This window comes from Harpia harpyja, chromosome Z (genome assembly GCF_026419915.1).
Source record: "Harpia harpyja isolate bHarHar1 chromosome Z, bHarHar1 primary haplotype, whole genome shotgun sequence".
NCBI classification, from domain to species: Eukaryota; Metazoa; Chordata; class Aves; order Accipitriformes; family Accipitridae; genus Harpia; species Harpia harpyja.
Window position 1 is genome coordinate 41,040,590 of NC_068969.1, and position 21,181 is coordinate 41,061,770.

Below are 21,181 nucleotides of genomic sequence, written 5' to 3' on the forward strand. Positions count from 1 at the left end.
GTTTCTGTTCCCTGTGCACTGAATTAAGAAGTCTTTTTTGATTTTCCTTTTCTCATTTGTAGATTTTATTTCATATGTTAAAGTTGTTATACTTTTTTATAGGTTAAGGATGATAGTCAAGAAATAGCAAGCATGGAAAGACAGTGAGTAATCCCATTATACTGTTGCTACAAGTTACATTTAGACCCTAAAGACAGTTGAATTCCATCACACATTTCTATGGACTTCTGGAACATCACCCCATTTTTGAGCCTCTGCTTGTGTTTACCTTCCACAGAGAAGAGAATATATCCTTCTGTTTCAGCTAAACAATTTTTATAGTGATAGGGCATTTAGATCTGCACAATAAGATACTTCCTATCCTTGTGAACATGGCTTGAGAATATAAATTGTTAATAGCACTGACATAAAGTTCTCTAAGGCTGGAGCAGACGTCTGTAAGAGCTACTTATCTGGGACATATATGGAGTTTAGCCTACCTTACGCTGCAGTCACATTTTGAAGAATTTGTTAGGTGTTCTTAAAACCTGAGAGTTACAAAGTTGCTTACAGAAAGCTCAATTCTAAAGAGTAACAGGGTATTGCTTCTTGATTCTTGCGTACTGGACCCTTCTGAAGTTTTGCCAGAAACTCTGGTAAATGTTCTAATAAATAGTAATGTATTGAGGTGGGGAGATAAAACAATACAGTATTTTTGTGATTTTGAGCCTTTTGACTTCTCTCTCTTTACAGAAAAATTGACATAATTCCTGAGATCTCCTAGAAACAGTTTTAAATTCTTTTAAGCAGTATTCCCAACTGTAATCATTGGTTAATTTTTAATGCATCAACACCTTTGATTGGATAATAAGTTGCTTAACAGAATTTTTTGAAAGAAACAATACCAGAGAATTATATTTGAGAATTTACATAGAAATGTTTTGAAGGTAATTTCATTTCCCACTTCGATTGATTATGTAATGCAGTGCTTTACTTGGCAATTTCTTAATGGATTTTAGTGAACACATAGGTAATTTTTAAGGAATACAGTTCCTTGTTGCAATTTACCAATTATGTTGCACCTTTGCAAGCTGTATAGCAACCAGCAGAGGGACCAGCTGAGTAAGTTAAGAGCTACTGATGACTCAACAAAAAATGTTTTTAATAAAAAAGAGCACCAGTACTTATATTTCATAGATATAGGGACTAAAGTGGCAGGTGCTTTATATATACCTTTTATAATAACAGCAATCCTCCTGATATTCTTTTGGTTTTGATAAATTTGGGTTTGCTATTTTTATTCTTGATTTTTCTCTCCATTTTTGTGTAAAAAAAAATATGTATTTTACAATACATTTTTAACCTTGGATTTCATTATCTGTTTGTCAGGCTGACAGAAGTAAGAGAAAAAACAAACCATTTTAAAAAGATCATTCAACGACTTGATATGGATCTGGAGAATCATCAAGGTAATATGACTAGAGTTGTAGCAGACTATGCAGAGCTGTATCTGTTCATATTACAACACATATGGTTATGGACATTAGTTGCTTGAAACCTTTAGGCTTATGCAAATGTCCGTTATTCACCATCAGAAGAAGGTTTTGTGTCTAGGGGTACAGGCTTCTCTTTTCAGATATAAGAAATGGGGAGTACCTACCTTTAGTGGCATGTTCATCAAGTTCATACTGAGTAGTAAAGCTACCAGATAAAATAATAGTACAGTTGTCTGGTTTTCTGTCCCAATTTTATTTTTAGGACTACTTCAGGAATAGAAGTTTCTCTTACTGGCAGCATTGCAGAACCAATTCAGCTTCAGAAAAGCTTTTATTTATTTTACCTTTTACATGATCTGATACACTGTCAGTGATTGTGGAATTGAGAATGTTTAATAATAATGTCTAAAGCAGACAGAATTCAGTACTGTTTTTATCTGTCTTTGAAACTTCTTAGGTTGATCTTTGCAAGAAGAGTTTGGGAGCTGCCTTGAAATGGCATTAGCTTAGAAGCTTACCTCCAGCAAACACCTGCTGTAGTACATTAGGCTAGGTTAGGTTAGGATTTGTCCTAGCACTGGGAATTATGGCTCTAGAAGAAGTAACTTAGTCTGAGCATAGGCCCTCAACAGCTGTGGAAGATTCTCCTTAAAATGGAAATTCATCCCACAGAAAACCTTCTTCTGATTATAAGGAATCTTGTTTAGATATGAGTTACATAAATATGTGCGTACATTCTGGAAAATTTTGTAACAAGTTATTTAAATTCTGTAGGACTGATAAATTAATGTGTTTGTGTCCTTTTTAGTTTATACCTTTTCTCAGGTGATCAGTGTAAAATTTAACCGTAAATTTCTTCAAGGTGAACAAGTATTTCTAAAATTGGCCCTAATTAAATTTTTCATACAGCTGTTTCTCATCTTCTGCATTACAAAATATTTCATAGTTCTTCAGATATCTCATTATTTTTGTGCAAATAATTTATTAAGACTGCTTTCTTAGCTTTCTTGTTTCCAGATAACATCATTGCCAACTTTACTATTCTGCTTTAATTTCTCCTTTTTGTTTGGCTTGCAACTCTTTTTTTTGTATCTTTGGAGAAATGCAGAAGGTAAGAAGTGAGTTGCTTTTCACATTTTTGTCGTGGTTTAACCTCAGCCAGCAACTAAGCACCACACAGCTGCTTGCTCACTCCCCCCCCAACCAGTGGGAGACAAAGTCTGGGAAAAAAAAGTAAAACTCATGGGTTGAGGTAAGAACAGTTTAATAGAACACAAAGGATGAAACTAATAATGATAATAATAACAGTAATAAAATGACAATAATAATAATAAAAGGATTGGAATATACAAAACAAGTGATACACAATGCAATTGCTCACCACTCGCCGACTGATGCCCAGTTAGTTCCTGAGCAGCGATCCCCCCCCAGCCAACTCCGCCCAGTTTATATACTGGGTATGATGAGGGAATACCCCTTTGGCCAGTTTGGGTCAGCTGCCCTGGCTGTGTCCCCTCCCAAATTCTTGTGTCCCTCCAGCCTTCTTGCTGGCTGGCCATGAGAAGCTGAAAAATCCTTGACTGCATATAAACATTACTTAGCAACAACTGAAAACATCAGCGTGTTTTCAACATTATTCCCATACTGAATCCAAAACATAACCGTATACCAGCTACTAGGAAGACAATTAATTCTATCCCAGCGGAAACCAGGACAATTTTGTAGTTAGGTTTACAGTCACAATCATTCATTGCTGGACTGTATATCTTTCACTGTTTTAGAAAAAGAGCTCTGTTGAAGAAGAGGGTTTAAAGCATATGTAGGAGAAAGCACATACTCTCTGTTAACATATCAAGATCACTCGGGATATTCAGAATAAAGTTACCTTGTGACATAATATAGAGGGAGTTACACCTGTTGGTATAACATAGAGGGAATAAAGAAGCTATTCATAAGGAGTAGCTTTAAGACACAGAAATCTACACTCCCAACACTCTCTTTAGTGAATGGAGAGAAAATCCCAGAGGGGCATTCATACTTCTGCTCTAAATCAGCATCTTGGTGTGTCCTTGAGATTCCTGTCCTCAATCCCTCCCTGGTCAGCTTACTTCTGGCTCAGTATTTAAACTGTATATTACAAAGCATTCCCAAAGCTTCAACTCCTAAAGTTTTTTAGTTAAATTTAAGGTAAAATAGCCACTAAAAGAAAAATTACAACTAAGGATTTTTTGAATGTTTCAGGATAAATATTTCAGGAATATTTTTGAGCAAAATAAACCGACCATAAATAGAAATAACTGGTTTTAGTTTTCACTTAAGAAAATCTAAATCAGTAAAAAATTCACACACTTATTATATGTTCCATATATTAGCAATTACCTTTAACAGATTAGTCAAAATCAACATTAACTCTTAATGGAATAGACTTAACACTTCATAAATTGCATGAAAGTCTAAGATACAGATTTAGTAATGCCATATTTTAAAGAAAACTTATCTGTAAAGACATTTTAAAGGTTGTGGTCTTTATTTCAAATATTTTTTTTCTTTAAACACTTGGCAGATCATGTAGCGCTCTCTTTCATGGCTCACTGTAACTAAGAGTTTTTAAGAGTAGAACAGACTGAGGTGTTAAGGATTGAAGACTTGCCTTGCAAAATGAAAGAGAGAGTCCAGCAAGGAACAAAACCACAGCTGCAAGGAAGCTGAAGCAGAATCACAGTCCCTTAGGGGCCCACGGGTGTTCTTACTGTTTGGATATACTAGATAAAAAAGAAAGCATGGGGGTATACAAGTAAAAAGACCTGGAGAAATTTGCTTGCTTAATTTATATCTATATCTATATCTATATCTATTTCATTCTTTTTCTTTGTATTCTTTAAAGTTACAAGATTATGCTGAAAATTAATCAATGACGAAGACTCAAGCAACTAAAAATCTAGATGTTTGAAACTTAAAATTATTCTTAGGAACTGAATTGTCTCATCTTCTTGAAACTTGTGACAAATATATCAGGTCTCCCACTTTACTAGTACATTTTAATTGAGTTATTTATAGTCAGTATTTGGATTTAAAGATGGAGTAAATTACGTATTGTATGTTATTCATTAATCCTAATACCACTATAAAGAATGTGTATGGAAATGTTCTTTTAAACTTAATTGTAAAAAGCTTTCTGTGCGTTTTAATTTCCTATACCATCACTTGTACACTTTTCCTTTTTATTTCCCTGAGATTGTCACACTGTTGCTTACAAGCTTTGTATCCTTATGAAAGTCCATTCTTATACGTGCAAGCACCATTGAAATGGTAATGGTTAAACAGAGCTGCAGAAAGTTTTAACTAACCATGGTGCCCAAATACACAAAAGCATTTGTTCTCTATTACTGAAATTCACCTGACTTCAGAAAAATCCTATAAACTTCCTTTGTTCAAACCAAGTATTTATCCCACTCTTATTTATCAAAAATTCTAACCTCTTAAAGGTTCTAAAAATTGCATTGAGGCTGATTTATTAAGCTAATTATCTTTTTTTTTAATATCAAAGTGTGTATGACATAGTCAGTTGAAGTGACTATATTAAATGAGATGGGATGGGTCCTGGAGTTTTTACTTTTAAAACTGACATTTTGCCTACCTAAAGGAATCCAGGACTGAAATAATATAAAGTTAAATCAATGTTACATCTCTTGCAGGAGAGGAAAATTGGAAATACAGGGAGCTGAAGAAGAGGGAAGAAAGCATGGACAGTAAGTTGTCTAATAAACTTTAATTAGGCCTAATTCCACTAAAATACAGCTTTTCTTGTACTGTTAATACTCAGTTAATTTTGAGCTGAAAATAAATGATGTCCTGATCTTTGCATAAAGTTTCTGTGATCTACCTCGGGACAAGATAATTGATATCTTAGGACTTATAGGACAGTCACAAATATTTGGAGCATCTTTCAAGGTTTTTCATCAAACATTAAAGGTCTTAGGAACACAACTTTATTTTATCAAAGCAAGGCTGAAATTAATTTTTAAATTAATTTAAATAAAAGATATATAAAACCAGCTGTTCAGGTCTGATTAAAAGCAGAACTTCAAAATGGACAAGCATAGACATCACGTAGTTCTTTAAAATTAAAACTTCTCATATCTGTTTGTTCAAGATGAATGCTACTAAAGCTTTCTTCCATATTAAAAGGTTCCGATGTTGTAGAGACCTCGACAGCAACTAACAGAGGATGAAAACAGAACTGTTTTCAAAATATACGCTATTGCTAATATACTGTAGTAGGCAGCTTACAAAAAAAGTTGGTCTGTTACTCAGCCAAAGGGGAAAATGATCAATAAATATGCCATGAAGGCCAAAGTATATAATACCTTTTTGTAACAGTGTTCTGTAAAAATGTTCAGTATAACTTATGGCTAGCATGATACTGAAAGAGAGGTCTCAGCTGACGATGAGGAAAGATGGTTAAGAATGTACTTAGACAATTTTTGTGTTTTGAAATTACCTGATTTCCTGAGAAGCAGAAGGGCAAAAGCTTGCTTGATCTTGATGTTCAGTATGAATACAGACCGTGAAAGCAGGGCCTCATGATCCTTCTGACTTTTTGGGTTCTGCTTCTGTGCTTCATCAGAGGATATTGATGCAGTTCCAGAGCTGTTTGAGATTAACGGAGAGATTTGGGGGAACATTCAGGTGTCTTAAAGATGGGAAAAGAGGAAGTATGGTACATGTCTTGAAGAATACAAGCCGGGGAAGTACAGACCACTCAGCTTAGTATTAATTTCCAGAAAGATTATAGGAAAAATAAGCAAGCAAACAATTTGTAAACGTTGTAGAAACAGGAATATGAATAACACTAGTATTGATTTGTCAAGAACAAAAAAATAATTACCTTCTTTGACAGAAAAATATTGCAGAATAAGGGAGGAGCAGCAGATGATGTGTACTTTGACTTCAGTACATCTGCTGCTGCTGTCTCATGTTCTTGGAAGCAAGCTAGTGAAATATTGTCCATTATTAACCTATACTGTGCATTTGATTAAAAAATTATTGATTATGACAGATTCATTGCCAAGAAGAAAGGATGTATTGAGTAGAGTTTTGCAGTGTGTTGGATGTTCAGGTTAGCCAATATTTTTATGAATCAGTTGGATGACAGGAGAGAGAGTAAATACATAGTTCACAGAAAATGCTATGTTGGAAAAGCTGAAATCATGTTGGAGGACAGGGTCAGAATTTAAAATACTTACGGCAGATTATAAATGAAGTGCGAAAAGTTCAAAAAGGATTAAGTCTAAGTTTGTACACTTGGGCAGACCAATCAACAGCAAAAATGCAGAACAGGGAGCAGTTCGTTAGGCATAGCTCTGTGGTATGGATCAGAGTTATAGTGAAAGACAAAGTGAATATGGCTCAGCGGTATCACACTAACATGGAAGAGAAAATACCACAGCAGTAGGTATATATATAGGAGTGTGGTTTGCCAGACGCATGAAGTAATCTTCTTCCCTGTGCATTGAGGAAGGCTTCAGTTGGAGTATTGTCTCTAGTTCTGCGCATGAAGAAAGAGGTTGGCAGTCCTGAAGAGACACTGGTGAGGGATGTGGAAAGCATGACCCGCAAGGAAATATTAAAGCACAAGTCTTTTATTTTAGAGAATTTATAACAGTTGCCAAATGTGTAGAAAGGCTGTTCCAAATAGTAAGTGTATTATCTATATCTCTGTATGAACATGGAGGATAGAAAAGGTGTAATACACCAATAGTTGCAGAAGGATTTCAGGTTGGATATTAGAAAAAACTTCCTAATTTTAATACTCACCGAGCATTGGAATAGATTGCTCAGGAGGATTGTAGAGTATCTGTCATGAGCTGTGTGTAAGAAGAGTATAGGCAAACATCTGAATTGCTGACATACAGTTGTTTTTGTCCTGGAGCAAGTGAATTAATTAGATGACCTCTTGCAGTCTCTTCCTTTCAATTTTTTATGAATCCGTGAAACACATAGTGCTCAAATGGAACAAGGTCAATCAGACAGATGTGATGAAAAGGGGAGTTGCTTGCAGAAAGACAATGAAATGAGATGTAAATACAGATCTTGTTTAATGTTTCTAAATAAATTCAAAGAAGGTTTGGAAAAAAAACACCTAAAAAGGTACAGAATGCCAAAGGGGAAGAATACTAGTAAAATCATATAGGTACAATTCTTAGGTCCTAACTCCACTGTATTGGGCTCAGTTTTATAAAATTATGTATATGTGGATGTAAAGCACTTTAGTTGTGTTCTCATTGCATATTTATGAATGTGTGAGAATGCTTTTCTTTCATGAAGGTGCTTTCATTTCACTCCTCTGCCTTCCCTACATATATGCTTTGGAAGATTCAATATCCTCATTGCCTACAGCTTTCTTGGAAGCAAATAAATAGGTTTATCAAGATACTGCAATCAACTTGTTTAAGACCTCTGGCTAAGATGCATCAAAGTCCATGGCATCATCTGTTATGTTGAAAAGAAGTGGCTCAGATGCTCAAAAGAGACAGATTTTAATGAAGCTTTTGCTTACCACTAGAGCACTAAACAGTTCATGTGATTGAAAGTTTTGTGTTAGGTTATCTGAGTGATTCTCTTTGTAAAAATTACCCACTTAATTTTTTAAACACAAAAGGAAAGAACAGCTCAAATGTTTTAAACACAAAACATTACGTGAGAATTTCAATACTATTACTTTCCTTACTGCCTTTCCGTTAGTTCTGTTGTGCTCAGATATTTTCTTAGTGTAGAAAATTCCTGTCTGTATTTCACAGCAACAGATGGTATGAAATACCCAGTGAGTGCCCTTTGAGGAAAGAGCTCTTTTTGGAGTTGTCGTTGTTGCTCCTCCTATTAAAATATAATTGTGATATCTTTAAGATAAAACAAGACAAGTTTATTCTGAAGGAAAAGAACATCACAGAGAGAAAATAAAACTTCCCTTTCTAAGGATAGCTTAATTTGCAGCCTTGGTACTGGAGAAAAACAGGCCTGGCAATGGTCTTATTCAGCACTTGGGACTTGACTAGCTTTTTCAAGTGCAGGCTGTTTAAGCTTTGGTTTTAACTATGTTTCTGGTTACTAGTTCACAGCAGTGTTGGCAAAAGGTAAACCTTCTTACATTCTTGCTAAATACTGTTCTCTACAGTTACTAGTCAGCATCAGGTGGACAGAAACTTTATTTCAACTTTTTGAGCCAACTGAATCTGCATCAGAACTGGTCATTATTTTTAGCAATCATCTGTGCACGTTACAAATGTGTTGTCTAATGCCATTCACTGACCTCTAAGAATTCCAAGTGTCTTTCATCCTGATATCTCTGTCTCAGAGATAGTCTTTGTAGTATCTTAGTATTGTCCCCTGCCTCCAATAATGCACATTTTCCACTCTAAAAGTTTTAGAAGCTGTACTCTGTAAAGCATCTCTGTTAACTCTCATGGACAGCGTTGCAGATCATGTCAGATATTGCAATAGTTTTCTTATCCATAAATATTTTATTAGTAAATAATTTTAAAATTAGGTATTTAAAAAAAAAAAAAAGGATGCTTTGGGATCCACAATTCTCTAGTCATTCTTCATCCCTTCAGGATTTGTCGGTATTTCCATTAAGTAGTTCCTCCTGTCTTCTTTCTCGCTTCCCAAATAATCCATCTTGAATTTACTGTTACATAATCCTTCTTGCTCAAACAAGCACTTCTCTGCTTTTTCATCCAGCTAGAAAGTTTGCAAAATCAGTTTCCTGAGTGCTCCTGTGTATATAAGCCATGTTTCAGGAGGAGACCCAGCAGGAGAGGGATAATCATAACTTGTAGCCCTGGGTGGCTCTTGGTGGACCTCTGGCTTTCATGTGATGCATCCAGCACCTTTTTTTCAGTATGTCTGTTACCAGAAATACAATGTAGTAAGCCTATTACTACTACTACCACCATTACAAGTGTCTTGTCAGATTCAGTTGGATACTTATTGGAATGAACATAAATTGGAGGTGTAGCAAAGGGACATCATACAGAAAGAAAGAGATGATACCAGGTGAATATTGGTTTCAGGTCCTTAGCAGTGTTCGGCATTTAGCCCAGGCCACTAGAGATAGCAAAGTCACATGTTTCCTTTATTTAGTAGCCCATTTTGATAGCTTTCAGAAAAATGAAAACCAACAGGTGCTGGGACAAGTATTCAGAAAGGTGTCAGAAATGATGGTGATGAAACTCCTTTCCCATTGGGTGGCAACCCTCATCTAAACAGTATCTAGAAGGTGGTGACCTCATGTCATTAATCAGTCAAATACATGTCTGGAAAAATTGTCCTCTTTTTCATTCCAACCCATAAATTGACAAGTTTCAAGGACTCTACCACCTGTCTCTTAAATAAACTATTAATCGTAAAGAACCCATCTGAAATTGTACAGCTTATCAATTTAATACAAAGTTTTGACTGGAAATTACAAGAGCTTGTGCTGGACCCATGCAAATAGCAGCCATCTTTATTATGTTTGTTGATCTCTAGGTTTTCTTGAGACTTTTGAAGAGGTGAAGAATCAAGAATTGGAACGAAAGGCCCAAATAGAAGCCAACATTGTTGCACTCCTGGAGCACTCAAGCAGGGTAAGTGCATTTCCCTCCTCCTGTGTCAAGCTAGGAATTTAGAAGCACAGAACAGGAGAATGAATGGATAAAGAAGGATGCTGGGGTTTATATATTGTCCAGTCAGTATCTGCATAACAATCTCTTAAGAGGGTTAAACATTAAGCCATGTACAGCTGTAGTTTAAAAAAAATAAACAAATTTGTTTGATTTCTCTTTATTTCTGGGGAAAGAGTTTTGAATATTAGATAATACTTGTGACCAGAATAAAAGAAATGTTTGCATAATTGCTGTAACTCATGATCACTGCTATAATGAACATTATTCCATTCATGATAAACATTTCAGAATACTGCAGATAAAACTACTGCAATATTTTGTTTACCTAAAGTCTGCAAATCTTAGTTCATAGGTATTCTGTCACTACTGTTAAGTAACTGACAGTATACCAGTTGTCTCTCTGATCTACTAAAATTATGTCTGTAATACCCTGCTGTGTAATATTTAAAGTAAACACTTTAGAAGTTGTTCCCATTTGCAGTCCACCATTTTTTTGGCACTTTAAAAACATTTTTTCTTTTAACAGATTTGGTTCCTGTGGATTTTTTTATCTTATAGAAATCTTTCAGCTGAATAATATTTTGATTATATCATCACTTTAATTGTCTTCAAATTCTTTCAGTATGGTATACCATAGGGTATATTTTAGGCAATGACACTTACTTTAGAAGAGATCGATATGGCAACACAGTTTATACTTGTTGCATTTTTGTTTCATCTTCACTGGCCTGTCAGTACATCTTTTATCAAACGTTGGCAGAATGAAAATCATTCACATTTAAAACACTTCGGACTACTTCCAGTATTTTCAGTCTTTGTAGAAGAAAAGCCAAATAATAGACAATGTACTAGGACAGGAGAGTTTTTTACTTGTCTAGTTAACCATTTGTTGTTTCAAAGATACAGCGTGTTCTCATTATTGTTATATATATTCTGTCACACACAGAATGTGAATCATATGAAACAAATTTCATCTGTTACCAATCAAGAGCTGAAGATTATGCAGGAAGACCTCGCTTTCAAATCAAATGAAATGCAGAAATCGCAGAGCACTGCTAAGAATCTGATTACAGGTGAGATCAGCAATGAATTTTCAAATTCATTCCTTATAAAAATTAAAATTACCTGAGTTGTTACACTAATAACAAGTATAAGATCAGTGATCTCCAAATATGAAAACACAGTGGCAAGCTGACAAATTGAAACTCTTGTGGGTAACAAGTTATTTATATTCCTCAGGAGTATTTCACTTACTATCAGTAAATGATCTGCTTCCTTGGACAGATACGCGTTAAACAGATGTATTTTAATACAGGGATACAAAGTTGTTTCAGATAGAAGTTTGACTTTACTAATATTCACCTCAAAATAAATGTTTTTCACGATCTTAAAATAGTGTTTAATAAATTGAATTAGAGACTTCCACAGTTATCTAAATATTATGTATTATTTGTAAATGTAGTTCTTAGTATCACTTACTTATGGTTTGTGCTTTTCTTAAAGGGGTACATACCACGGGAGAATAACGGGCAACAACAGTGAATAGCTCTCAAATTCTCAGGCTTTGATTCTGCAAAGTGAATATTCATTTTGACTTAATTTTGGAAATACTCAAATAGTTAAAATTAAGTGTAAGAATCTGCAGGATCTTGCTTGTAATTTCAAAAAGCAGACAGTATTTTTCTTTCATTTCCATAACAAGTATCTGTTTAGTTCTTTATTTGCACTGTTTATAGTAGAATTGTTCTCATAATTCTAAGCCTGTGCCAATATCATTATTGGTTCAGCAAGTCTTTCCCTGTTTGTTTGGCTGAAAGGAAAGGGCAGGAATTAAGAACTATAAATCATTTTGTTAGAAAGCTATTATGTGCTGTACTTGGTAGTAATTTTCAAAATAGGAGCTTGTGTTGTAACTTCAAAGTAGTTATGTGCAAATAAGAAGTTATGCACAAAATATTACAGAAATTGATTGTTCTGTTGTGTGTTTGAACATTTAGTCTTTGCTTGTCTGCAAATACTCATTTTGCAGTTCTAGCAAAGTTTAAAAAGCTGGGCCATACATTACAAGTTCAAATACAACTTTTTGTTCTTTCGTGTAAGCATCAATTCTTACTACTCTACAATATAAGGATGTTCTGGACGCACATAGCACTACAGAGACATTATTGAGAGATGTATTTTGTTCTTTGCAATGGGAGAGAAGGAAGTTACAGTACATAATTTTCAGCAGATCATTTAAATAATTCATAAGTAAACTTCTGAAAGCAAGGAGTCACAGATACTGTAATAAAAAACTTAAGATTCTTTCAAAAATACAGTGAATGTTCAGTTTGCACAGTTGAAGTTCTTCCTAACCCTTGAATTATAGCATAACTATCTTCAGGATTTTTTTGTTGTGATTATAACAAAGATATAAAAAGTCCACCAGCAGAACCCTTTAAAAAAAAAAGGGGGGGGAAGGAAAAAAAAAAGGAAAGGAAACTATGAAGAGTAAACAAAAGTGCTGATGGCCTAGTTTCCCAAAAACATTTCCCTGGGTCACTGTAGTTTGGTCTGAGAGTTTGCTCCTGTGTACACACTGCCTGCTAGATGCTGCAACTTCATGGCGTATCAGAAGGAACTGGGCTGCATCCTCTTCCTGTCTCTTCACCTAGAGAAGTTTTGAGGTTTTTTAGTTTTGAGTTTTTTTCATTGAGGCTGTTGCTGGATAAGGATAAAATTCACCCCTTCCAGTTTCTTCCCTTTTCTCCAGAAAGTGTGAATGGATAGGAATAGCCCATTGCTTTCTCACCATAGTTTTTATCAGTATATAGATAGAACAGCCTAAGAATCCTTTCTGGCTTTTTGGCATTTATGTTGTTATTACTCTTTACATGTAAAATAAATCCCAATTAGTCAACTATGTATTATTTTAAAATAACAAAATACAAATATTAGAACAACAAGATAAAAAGTGAAGATGCCATGGTTAGGCCTAAACAAATCTTAAAGAAAATCTAAGGTTGTTTTCTGCTATTTCTCTCCAATTTGAATTATTTTTATTTTATAATTCAATTTTTTACTGGTTTTAGTGTTAAAGCCCTGATTTATTGAGGTCCTTAAGCATTTGTCTGTCTTTAAGCCACAGTGCTGTAGGAACACAAGAAGTAGAGCTGTGGTCTGTTCAGTCGTGTTTTAGGATCTGACATTGACCAACACCAGGAACTCCAAAGTGAAACTATGGACAGTTATGAAATATTCTGGACACAGGGAAAGTGTCTTCTTAAGCCCTTTAGGGTAGAAGGCAGCATAACATTGAATCACAGACATCCAATGCAGTTCCAAACCTTTTATTTTTAAACCCTTCTTTTTACCAGTATGGAAATTTTTCATATTTATATAAATGTTCTTTGCACATACAGGACCCTTTCAATCTTAACTTATAGCAGTGTGTTCCTCAGGATAATTGCATATTGTACACAAAAATCTTGGCTTGTCTTTTTTTTATTTTGAGGTTCCTAAAGAAATCACCAAAGCACTCTGTAATAAGACAGAAATGATGATTAAAGCCAGTATTTCACTCTAAAAAATAAGTATATGGCATAAATACACAAGAGGAGAGATGAGTACCAAAGTCTTGCTATGACAGGGTTTTGATCAGGTGAGATTTTCCCAAATAATTCCACTAAGGAAACCATACCCACAGTTTTTGGAGAGGTGAACTCTCCTTCTGTCACATGTGCACATCCACTCCCTTCTGCCGTAAAGATCTATACTGCCTTGGTTAAGTTTGGGGGAAAATTTCCTACCTGTTTTCCAGGTGTTCAGCACAAATCTGAGTGCGTGAGCAAAATATACAGTCTATGCTGAGAGAAGTTTCTTTGTGCTGTCTCATCCTGCCCAATAGCCCACTTTGCCTGATATTTTAGAATGTAGAAAAAAACCCTGCATTATTTGTATCGTTCTTCTGAGTTAGACACAGCTCTGAAACATAAGATTATGTAGCCATGTGTTTAAATGTTCAGGAACATGAAGAAAATACAATAACAAGGCTGCAGGTCAGAAAACTACCCAAAACAAGGCTAGCCACATCTAGTCCTTCCACACTCAGGGTGGATGACTTATCCCCAAAACTGGATCAAAGTATATTTTTTATTTTGTGTATCTTTCTTGTATCCTCTCTTAAGCATCTCATGTCTGAACAGTTTCAGTTTACATCTCTCTTCATATAAGAATCCATCCATACTTCTAACTCCTTTAATTACCTGTATCTTTGTTGTTTCTTTTTAATGGATTGTCACAAGGAAATGCTGTATATTATAGCACATGCTCATTTTGTCAGCTATGACAGTTCTTATTCTGTGGAGATATAGAAGTGTTTTCCTGTACAGAGTGAATGTTTAAAGCAAATTTGGCTATTTACGCTCATAAAATTAAGTCTTATCATATACAAACAACATAAATAAAAACAACATAATGCTAAAAAACTTAACAAAAATAATTTTTTTAAATTGTCTGCATTATTGCAGTCAGCTTTCTGTAAGGTATCACCACTGCTTTAAGACCTGAAATTGACTGATGCTATAGACAACTTTAACTATAGAAATACCACACTGTGAGGTAGAAAATCACCATGTTTTCATTACTCTTCACTTACGGAGTATAATACAGTAATAGTAACATAGGAGTCTGACTTACAGGATGATTGTGAAAATCAATTTTTTTTCTTTCATTCACATTAACATTCCCATGAATATCAGAATCAGAAAGATACGCAGGAGCTGTTTGTATTGCTTAAGTATAGCATAAATGTTTATATACTGGGCAATGTATTATGAAATAAAAAGTACTGTCAATTAGAGATTGTGTATCTGGTGATCTAGAGAGTCAAAAACTGCAGATGGACTTACAGAAGATGGAACTCTTGGAGGGCAAGATGGTTGATGAACTGGCTTCTCTTAAAGACAAAATTGAACAAACAAAAACGGAGCTGGAGGTCTACAATAATTTGCCAGCTCTGAAAGCATCAGGAGAAGAGAAGAAAAAGGTAATGAAAGGAATGAAACCTTGGATTATACAGAATTTGTGTGGTTTTGAGCACCTAGTGGAGGGGAATCCAGGTCCAAGACTGGGAATCCTGACTGATAGCTGAAAACTGGGCTTGCACACCAGTGCAAATGAATCCAAATGCTTCTCTGCTTGTATATGTGACTAAATAACTGGATACAGCAGGCTATCAGCTGGATGCCTTTTGATATCTTCCTTCCACAAAATTTCCCATTTATTTTAGTGATTCATCTGAACCTTTCTGCTGTAACTTATGACTACCCATAAGTTTGAACTTAGCAATCTAACCACAGAACCCAAACAAAAAAGAAAAATCTGTCCTGCATGTATTTGCTCTACGACAAACTCCATCTAGAGCATTTCCCATTTCACATGTGATAAATTTCCTACAAATTCTTAACATCAGCATTCCCACTTGTGCTGATATAATATGGTCTAAGCCTACAACTTGGTCGTAACCATTGAATATTATCTTTAGGATAGAGCATGCATTGCTAGAGAAAAGCCTTATGAGTTCTTTATGCATATGATATTGTTCTGAAAGGAAGAAAAAGTATCATCTTGAAAGCTGAATTAAAATAATTTGTCTGTAGCCCACAGCAAATGAACTCATCCATTAATCCGTTTGTGTTGGGTTTTTTCCACCTAGAGACTCCAGGATGACAAAGAAAAATTAACAAAACGTAGCCATGCTTTCAAGAAAATAATGGAACACTTGAATACAGAGTATGAGACACTAAAGAGAGAGCTGCAAGAGAATGAGACACATTCTCAGGTATAGCTCAAGCTATATATTATCTCTTCAGTTGTTTCTATCACAGTTTCGGTTTTCTCATACACATGAAACATTGTATGAATGGAATCAGTTTTTTCCTTCTGAGGGAGTTTTCAAAATTATGTGTTGTAATTGTATAGCCATATTTTCTGTTTTCAAACAAAGTTAATATTGTGCCAATAAATTTCTTGTAAGCTTTGTATTTCAGAGTTACTAGGCAGAGGTCTTTCTGAGCTTAAAAATTGTACGAATACTTTGTTTAAGTGTTTGTATTAATCTTGCTCAGAACTCTCCCCCTTTTGCCCTTCCTTTGCTTGAGGAGTTTTGAGGACTGACTTAGAAACTACAGGAAGAAAAAGTCACTACTAATTAGATAAGATGACTTTTGCTTTTAAAGTTCTGGTGATAAGTTTTTTTCTTGCAACCTGTACTATTAATTCCATCTCCTTTTTTCCAATCCTTCTGCTCCTTGCAGACCACTGAATTTTTAGGGTTTGTTCAGACTTCTTTAAACCCAAGGAACTTTGGTATATGAATATATTTACATTTACATTTCAAAAGTGAATCAGGAAATATGTTTATAAACTCTTGAGCAGCTTTGATTCTTCCATTATAAACACCCATAAATTGATGTCATTTTGGCAACAGAACTTTACTGGCATATAGGTTTGAATGTACAGAAGGAAAATAGATAACCTCAAAATAAGCTGAAAAATGGAAATTTATTTTTTTCTCTGTATTTCACTGATTTTTATTGTTCCAGGTTGTTGAGATCTTTGTCCTTTAGAACTGTTACTTTTTTCTAATTCAATTAAAAGCTGAAGGTGATATTTGTACATGTTTGAGTTAACTTTCTTCTGGAGTGAACTTTATGGAGCGGATGAGAGGGCATAGCTCTAAATGAGAAGGTATACGTATACATTCATAGCATATGATTATTGTGGACTAACTCTAGGGTGATGATATAAATCCCCAAAGCTCCATGCCAGAATCTGCAAGACTTCAGATATTGTATATTTTTTATGCCAAGATCAGATTCTTATTCCTAGAGATTATGTAAATCAGAAATTGATACCCAGCCAGTGTTAAGATACTTGTATAATGATGTTAAAAAGTTTATATAAAATAGTAGTTGTACAGCATTTCTTCAGTTCATTAAGCTGTGGCAGTTCTACTTCAATGTGTGTGAAAAGCATTTGTTTCTTTGCTTTTTATGTCACGAGTGTAAATGTCATGAGGGTAAATAAAGGTATATCTTAAAATAACTTAGTTGACACACATCAAAGCATTTTGAAGTACAAATAACATTTACATATCTTGAAGGTTTGGGTGATTTTGCAAGCAGTCAACTGTATGAGTTGTGGCGTTCACAGGAGTATGAGTTCAAGGAGTTACTATAAAAATGCACCGAATAGTTCCTTAGATATATATCAGACAATATTTTAAACCTAGGCTCCTTTACCAGCTGTATTGCATGTAGCAACATTTACAAAGGGGCAATAAAAATTATAATTGGTCAAAAATATCATATCTTGGAAATAAATGACTACCATGTTTGCTGTGAACCAGTACACTGGGTAACTGAGTCTTCACTGTAAGATTTATTTTGAGTAATACAGCAACTATTTTCATATCTCCTAGCTTAAGAATAAGCTTTTAAGTAAAATGGTGCAATATTTTCCTAATTTATTACCTTAGTTTCCACTGAAAGTTTAGTCTCAGAATGATTTTCAGCTTTTGCATTTAAAAATAACATCTGCATATCTTGAAATGCAGAACCTTGAACAGTAGCATCAGAAAAACAAATATAAAATTGTATTGTAAGGAAGCAGCCATCCATATAATGTCCACATTAGTTTCCTGTTGATGCTGAAAGTATTGAAGAAGTGCCAGCACTTAACCCACACTCCTACAATCTTCTCGCTGCAGCTCTGTTCTTATCACAGCTTCTGGCATCAGACAGGAAACTTAACTATGGAAGTAAGGAAGTTTCTTCTGTATAGCTCAAAGTCCAAGACAGTGTCAGGAAATATTGTATCTTTGGTGATTTTAGATCTTACTGATTTTAAGAAGAGATCGTTTAAAATGATATGAAGTATAATGAGAATTAGTATATCCCTGCAGTGTTCACCTTTTTACTTCTGACTTGCTTACACCTTTCCCTATATGACAAGTCTCAAATTCTCATCTGATTTTTTCCATCTACCATTGCAGCTGCATGCAGTGCTTTTATATAAACAGGTGTATGAAGCGCTTAATTATATACAGGTTAATCATTGGCAGCTTTCAAAAATCATTTTGCCATTGTTTCTCATTTCTGTGGCGTTTTTGTGAAGTAACTTTGATCTTACCATGTGATAAAGAACAAGATATTGATACAACAGGTTTGGGGAGATTCTTTGTATTAAGTACGTGTGTAATAATTATCGTTTTCACTCTTGGCTCTTTTTGTGTTTTCAGCTTACAAATTTGGAGAGGAAGTGGCAGCACCATGAGCAAAATAACTTTATGATGAAGGAATGTATCCTTTTCTTTAAGAAATACAGTAAAATTCATGCACTGTATTAATTGAGGAAGAAGTCTGTTTCCTCCAGCAGAATAAGACAGGACGGAATGGGAAGCAGGAGGCAGGGGAGGAGGGGAAAGGCAATGCTTTGCAAATGTCTGGTTAGCTGATAGATATTATATATAGCAAAACTTGCATGTGTTGTCTGAAACGATTTTACGGGGTCCTAAAGCATGAGATATGTCTTGCAGTCTGGAGTTTTTCCTGTTGGGTAGTTTTGCCATTAGGTTTCATAAGAAGATCATCTTCACATCTGTCCAGTCTTATCTGAAATTATCCAGCAAGTGTGGCATTGTTTGAAAATCTGTACAGCGTGGTGACTTTGCATGGTATTTTGCAGTTTTAAAACACCATAAATATCAATGATTAAAAAGTAAACAACAAATTGTATGCATTGAATGTATTTCTTATCAAATAAAAGAGGAACTGCATATTAGAGGAAAAAAAAATCAGATAAATGTGGTAAGATATGACAATGAGATGCTTTAGCTGCAAAATGGGCGGGGATGGGGGAACTGCATTGTAGCTGTCTCAATATGTGATGCTAATTAAAGAGTTACATTCCACTAATCATATAAGACCTTCCAAAACATCAGCAAAATCTTATTTGCTTCAAGTGACTTTCATAAGATAGTTTTTGAAATTAGCAAAAGCACTGAAGTTTTTTTAATTAGAATTGATGATTCTTCTTATCTTGTACTATTTTCCGTAGTTACTGTAGAGATCTGAGTAGGGAACAGTTGCACTTTTATTTTATAATCTAGGGACATTGAATTCACTGCAATAAATTCTCTTCTTTAAAATGATTTAGGAAACAAAAAATCTGAAATATCAAAGATGCATAGAATCACCATTATATGGTTATAGTACAAATGTAATTGGTAAAAGTAACAGCAAAACTAGACTCTATCATCCAGTGCTGTGTGTTGGACAGTGCTACATGTCTCAGAAGATGGCACAAGAATGTATTTCAGACAAATCTGTAATAGCCTAGCCATCAGGGGAAAAAAAAATGGAAACTGCCTATAGCATTATCTTTTTCATATACTAAATATCCCATTTCTTGTATCTGATAAGTGCTCTAATTCTTGGAAAAAATCTGAAAAAAAGTCTTGGTCAATGTAATGTAATTGGAGCCACCTCCTCTATGAAGAAGGCTCTACAGGAATATTTTATTAAGGCAAGAATCTTAGATTCTATTTTTTCTAACAGAAAAAACTCTAAAACAAACCAAGAGAAAAAGTTGATCAGGATATTAAAAGCATCTCCTAACTTGCTACAATGTATTACCTATCCAAGTGCAGGCCCTTATTCAGAGTTTTATGTCTACTTGGGCTAGTGGAAAGAAAGGCCCTGCTGTCTTGGGCTGGGACTTTTGTAGCTGGAGTTCCAAAGTGCCAAATTGTATGGCTGTAAATAGCTGAGTGCTTTGAAGTGGTTTTGTTTGCGTTGTAACAATGGGCAGCATCTTCCACAAAGGACCTATTACCTGTATATATGAAAACAAAACTGACTCAGGCATGTAATCTCTTTTTTTTTACCATGCTTGGCATGAGATGGTAGCTAGTAAATTGGTGTAAATCTCTTAGAACCAATTAGAGTTTTTTACATTATTTGCAACCCTTGACAGTTTTCACAGAAGGAAACTTACTGTATTATGGTTCCCTTATGATCTCTAATTATGCTAATATTTATACTGGCAGTTTGTTTCCTTAATTCTTTTAATCAGTCATAGCAACAAAAAGTCAGGAGAGTGACTACCAGCCAATAATGAAGAACGTGAGAAAGCTGGTCACAGAATACAACAAAGCTCTCATAGAAGCTTTACAGAACACCAAGAACTGAACGCAGGCACTTCCTTCCTGTCCCAATGGACCAACAATGAGAGATGTGCACAGGCAGCATGGAAAGCTGAACTACTGAGCTCATTTGCTCACCACTACAGCGACAGATATTCTTAAAAGTATTTTTCCAGGTTTTCAGAAGTCATGGGTTTTAATAGTATGCCTCCTTTTGCAACATTTAAAAATTTTAGAAATAAATTTCTGAATTCTAGAAACTTGTAGAAATAAAAAGGAAATACTGCACAATGAGTGTAAAATCATCAGAACATTTTACTGAGGCCCATTGCTGCATTGCATCTCAAATATGAAACTTCGGTCTGCTTTATACAATGAATCTCTTAATTGTCTTGTAGTCCTATCCATGCCAAACAGAACAGGAGTTTTCCCTGAATAAGGACTGTCTGACAGGCTCTCATATGCATTATCTTAAATGAAGTGTATAATAAGAGAGATGGTAATATCAGCATACCATTCCTATTTAAATAGCAATTTATAACAGTAAAGAAAACATCTAAGGATGACAAGTATCCTTTTAAGTCCGAATTGCATCGTAGTATAAAGTCTTATAATAAAAGCAAATGTACTTTGGATCTGTCAGCAAATTTTCATTTCTTAATGGAGAACTGATAAACTTCCTTATTTTCTATATTTTTAATGTAATTACAAGGAGAGAACTGTGATAAAAAGTGGTGAAACATAGCTAGTACTGACTTTGTGCAGAGCATTTTACTTGTGTAGTATTCACCAATAAAGGAAATAACAGGGAAAATTTTTTGTATTTTCTGCAATTTTTTTTTCCTCAGATTTCA

The 21,181-nt window shown here is 34.7% G+C and overlaps 1 protein-coding gene across 1 annotated transcript in view; it reads left to right on the forward strand.

The window, feature by feature from the left end:
- IFT74 (intraflagellar transport 74) overlaps positions 1-20,962 on the forward strand; it is a 41,781-nt gene extending 20,819 nt beyond the window's left edge. Inside the window, exons 12-20 of the mRNA XM_052776045.1 lie at positions 103-143; positions 1,369-1,448; positions 5,171-5,224; positions 10,005-10,102; positions 11,088-11,214; positions 15,004-15,167; positions 15,837-15,962; positions 18,423-18,483; positions 20,258-20,962. Coding sequence (XP_052632005.1) covers positions 103-143; positions 1,369-1,448; positions 5,171-5,224; positions 10,005-10,102; positions 11,088-11,214; positions 15,004-15,167; positions 15,837-15,962; positions 18,423-18,483; positions 20,258-20,373 — 867 coding nt within the window. The 3' untranslated portion in view covers positions 20,374-20,962. The remainder of the gene's footprint in view (positions 1-102; positions 144-1,368; positions 1,449-5,170; positions 5,225-10,004; positions 10,103-11,087; positions 11,215-15,003; positions 15,168-15,836; positions 15,963-18,422; positions 18,484-20,257) is intronic.
- Positions 20,963-21,181: the final 219 nt, after the last annotated feature.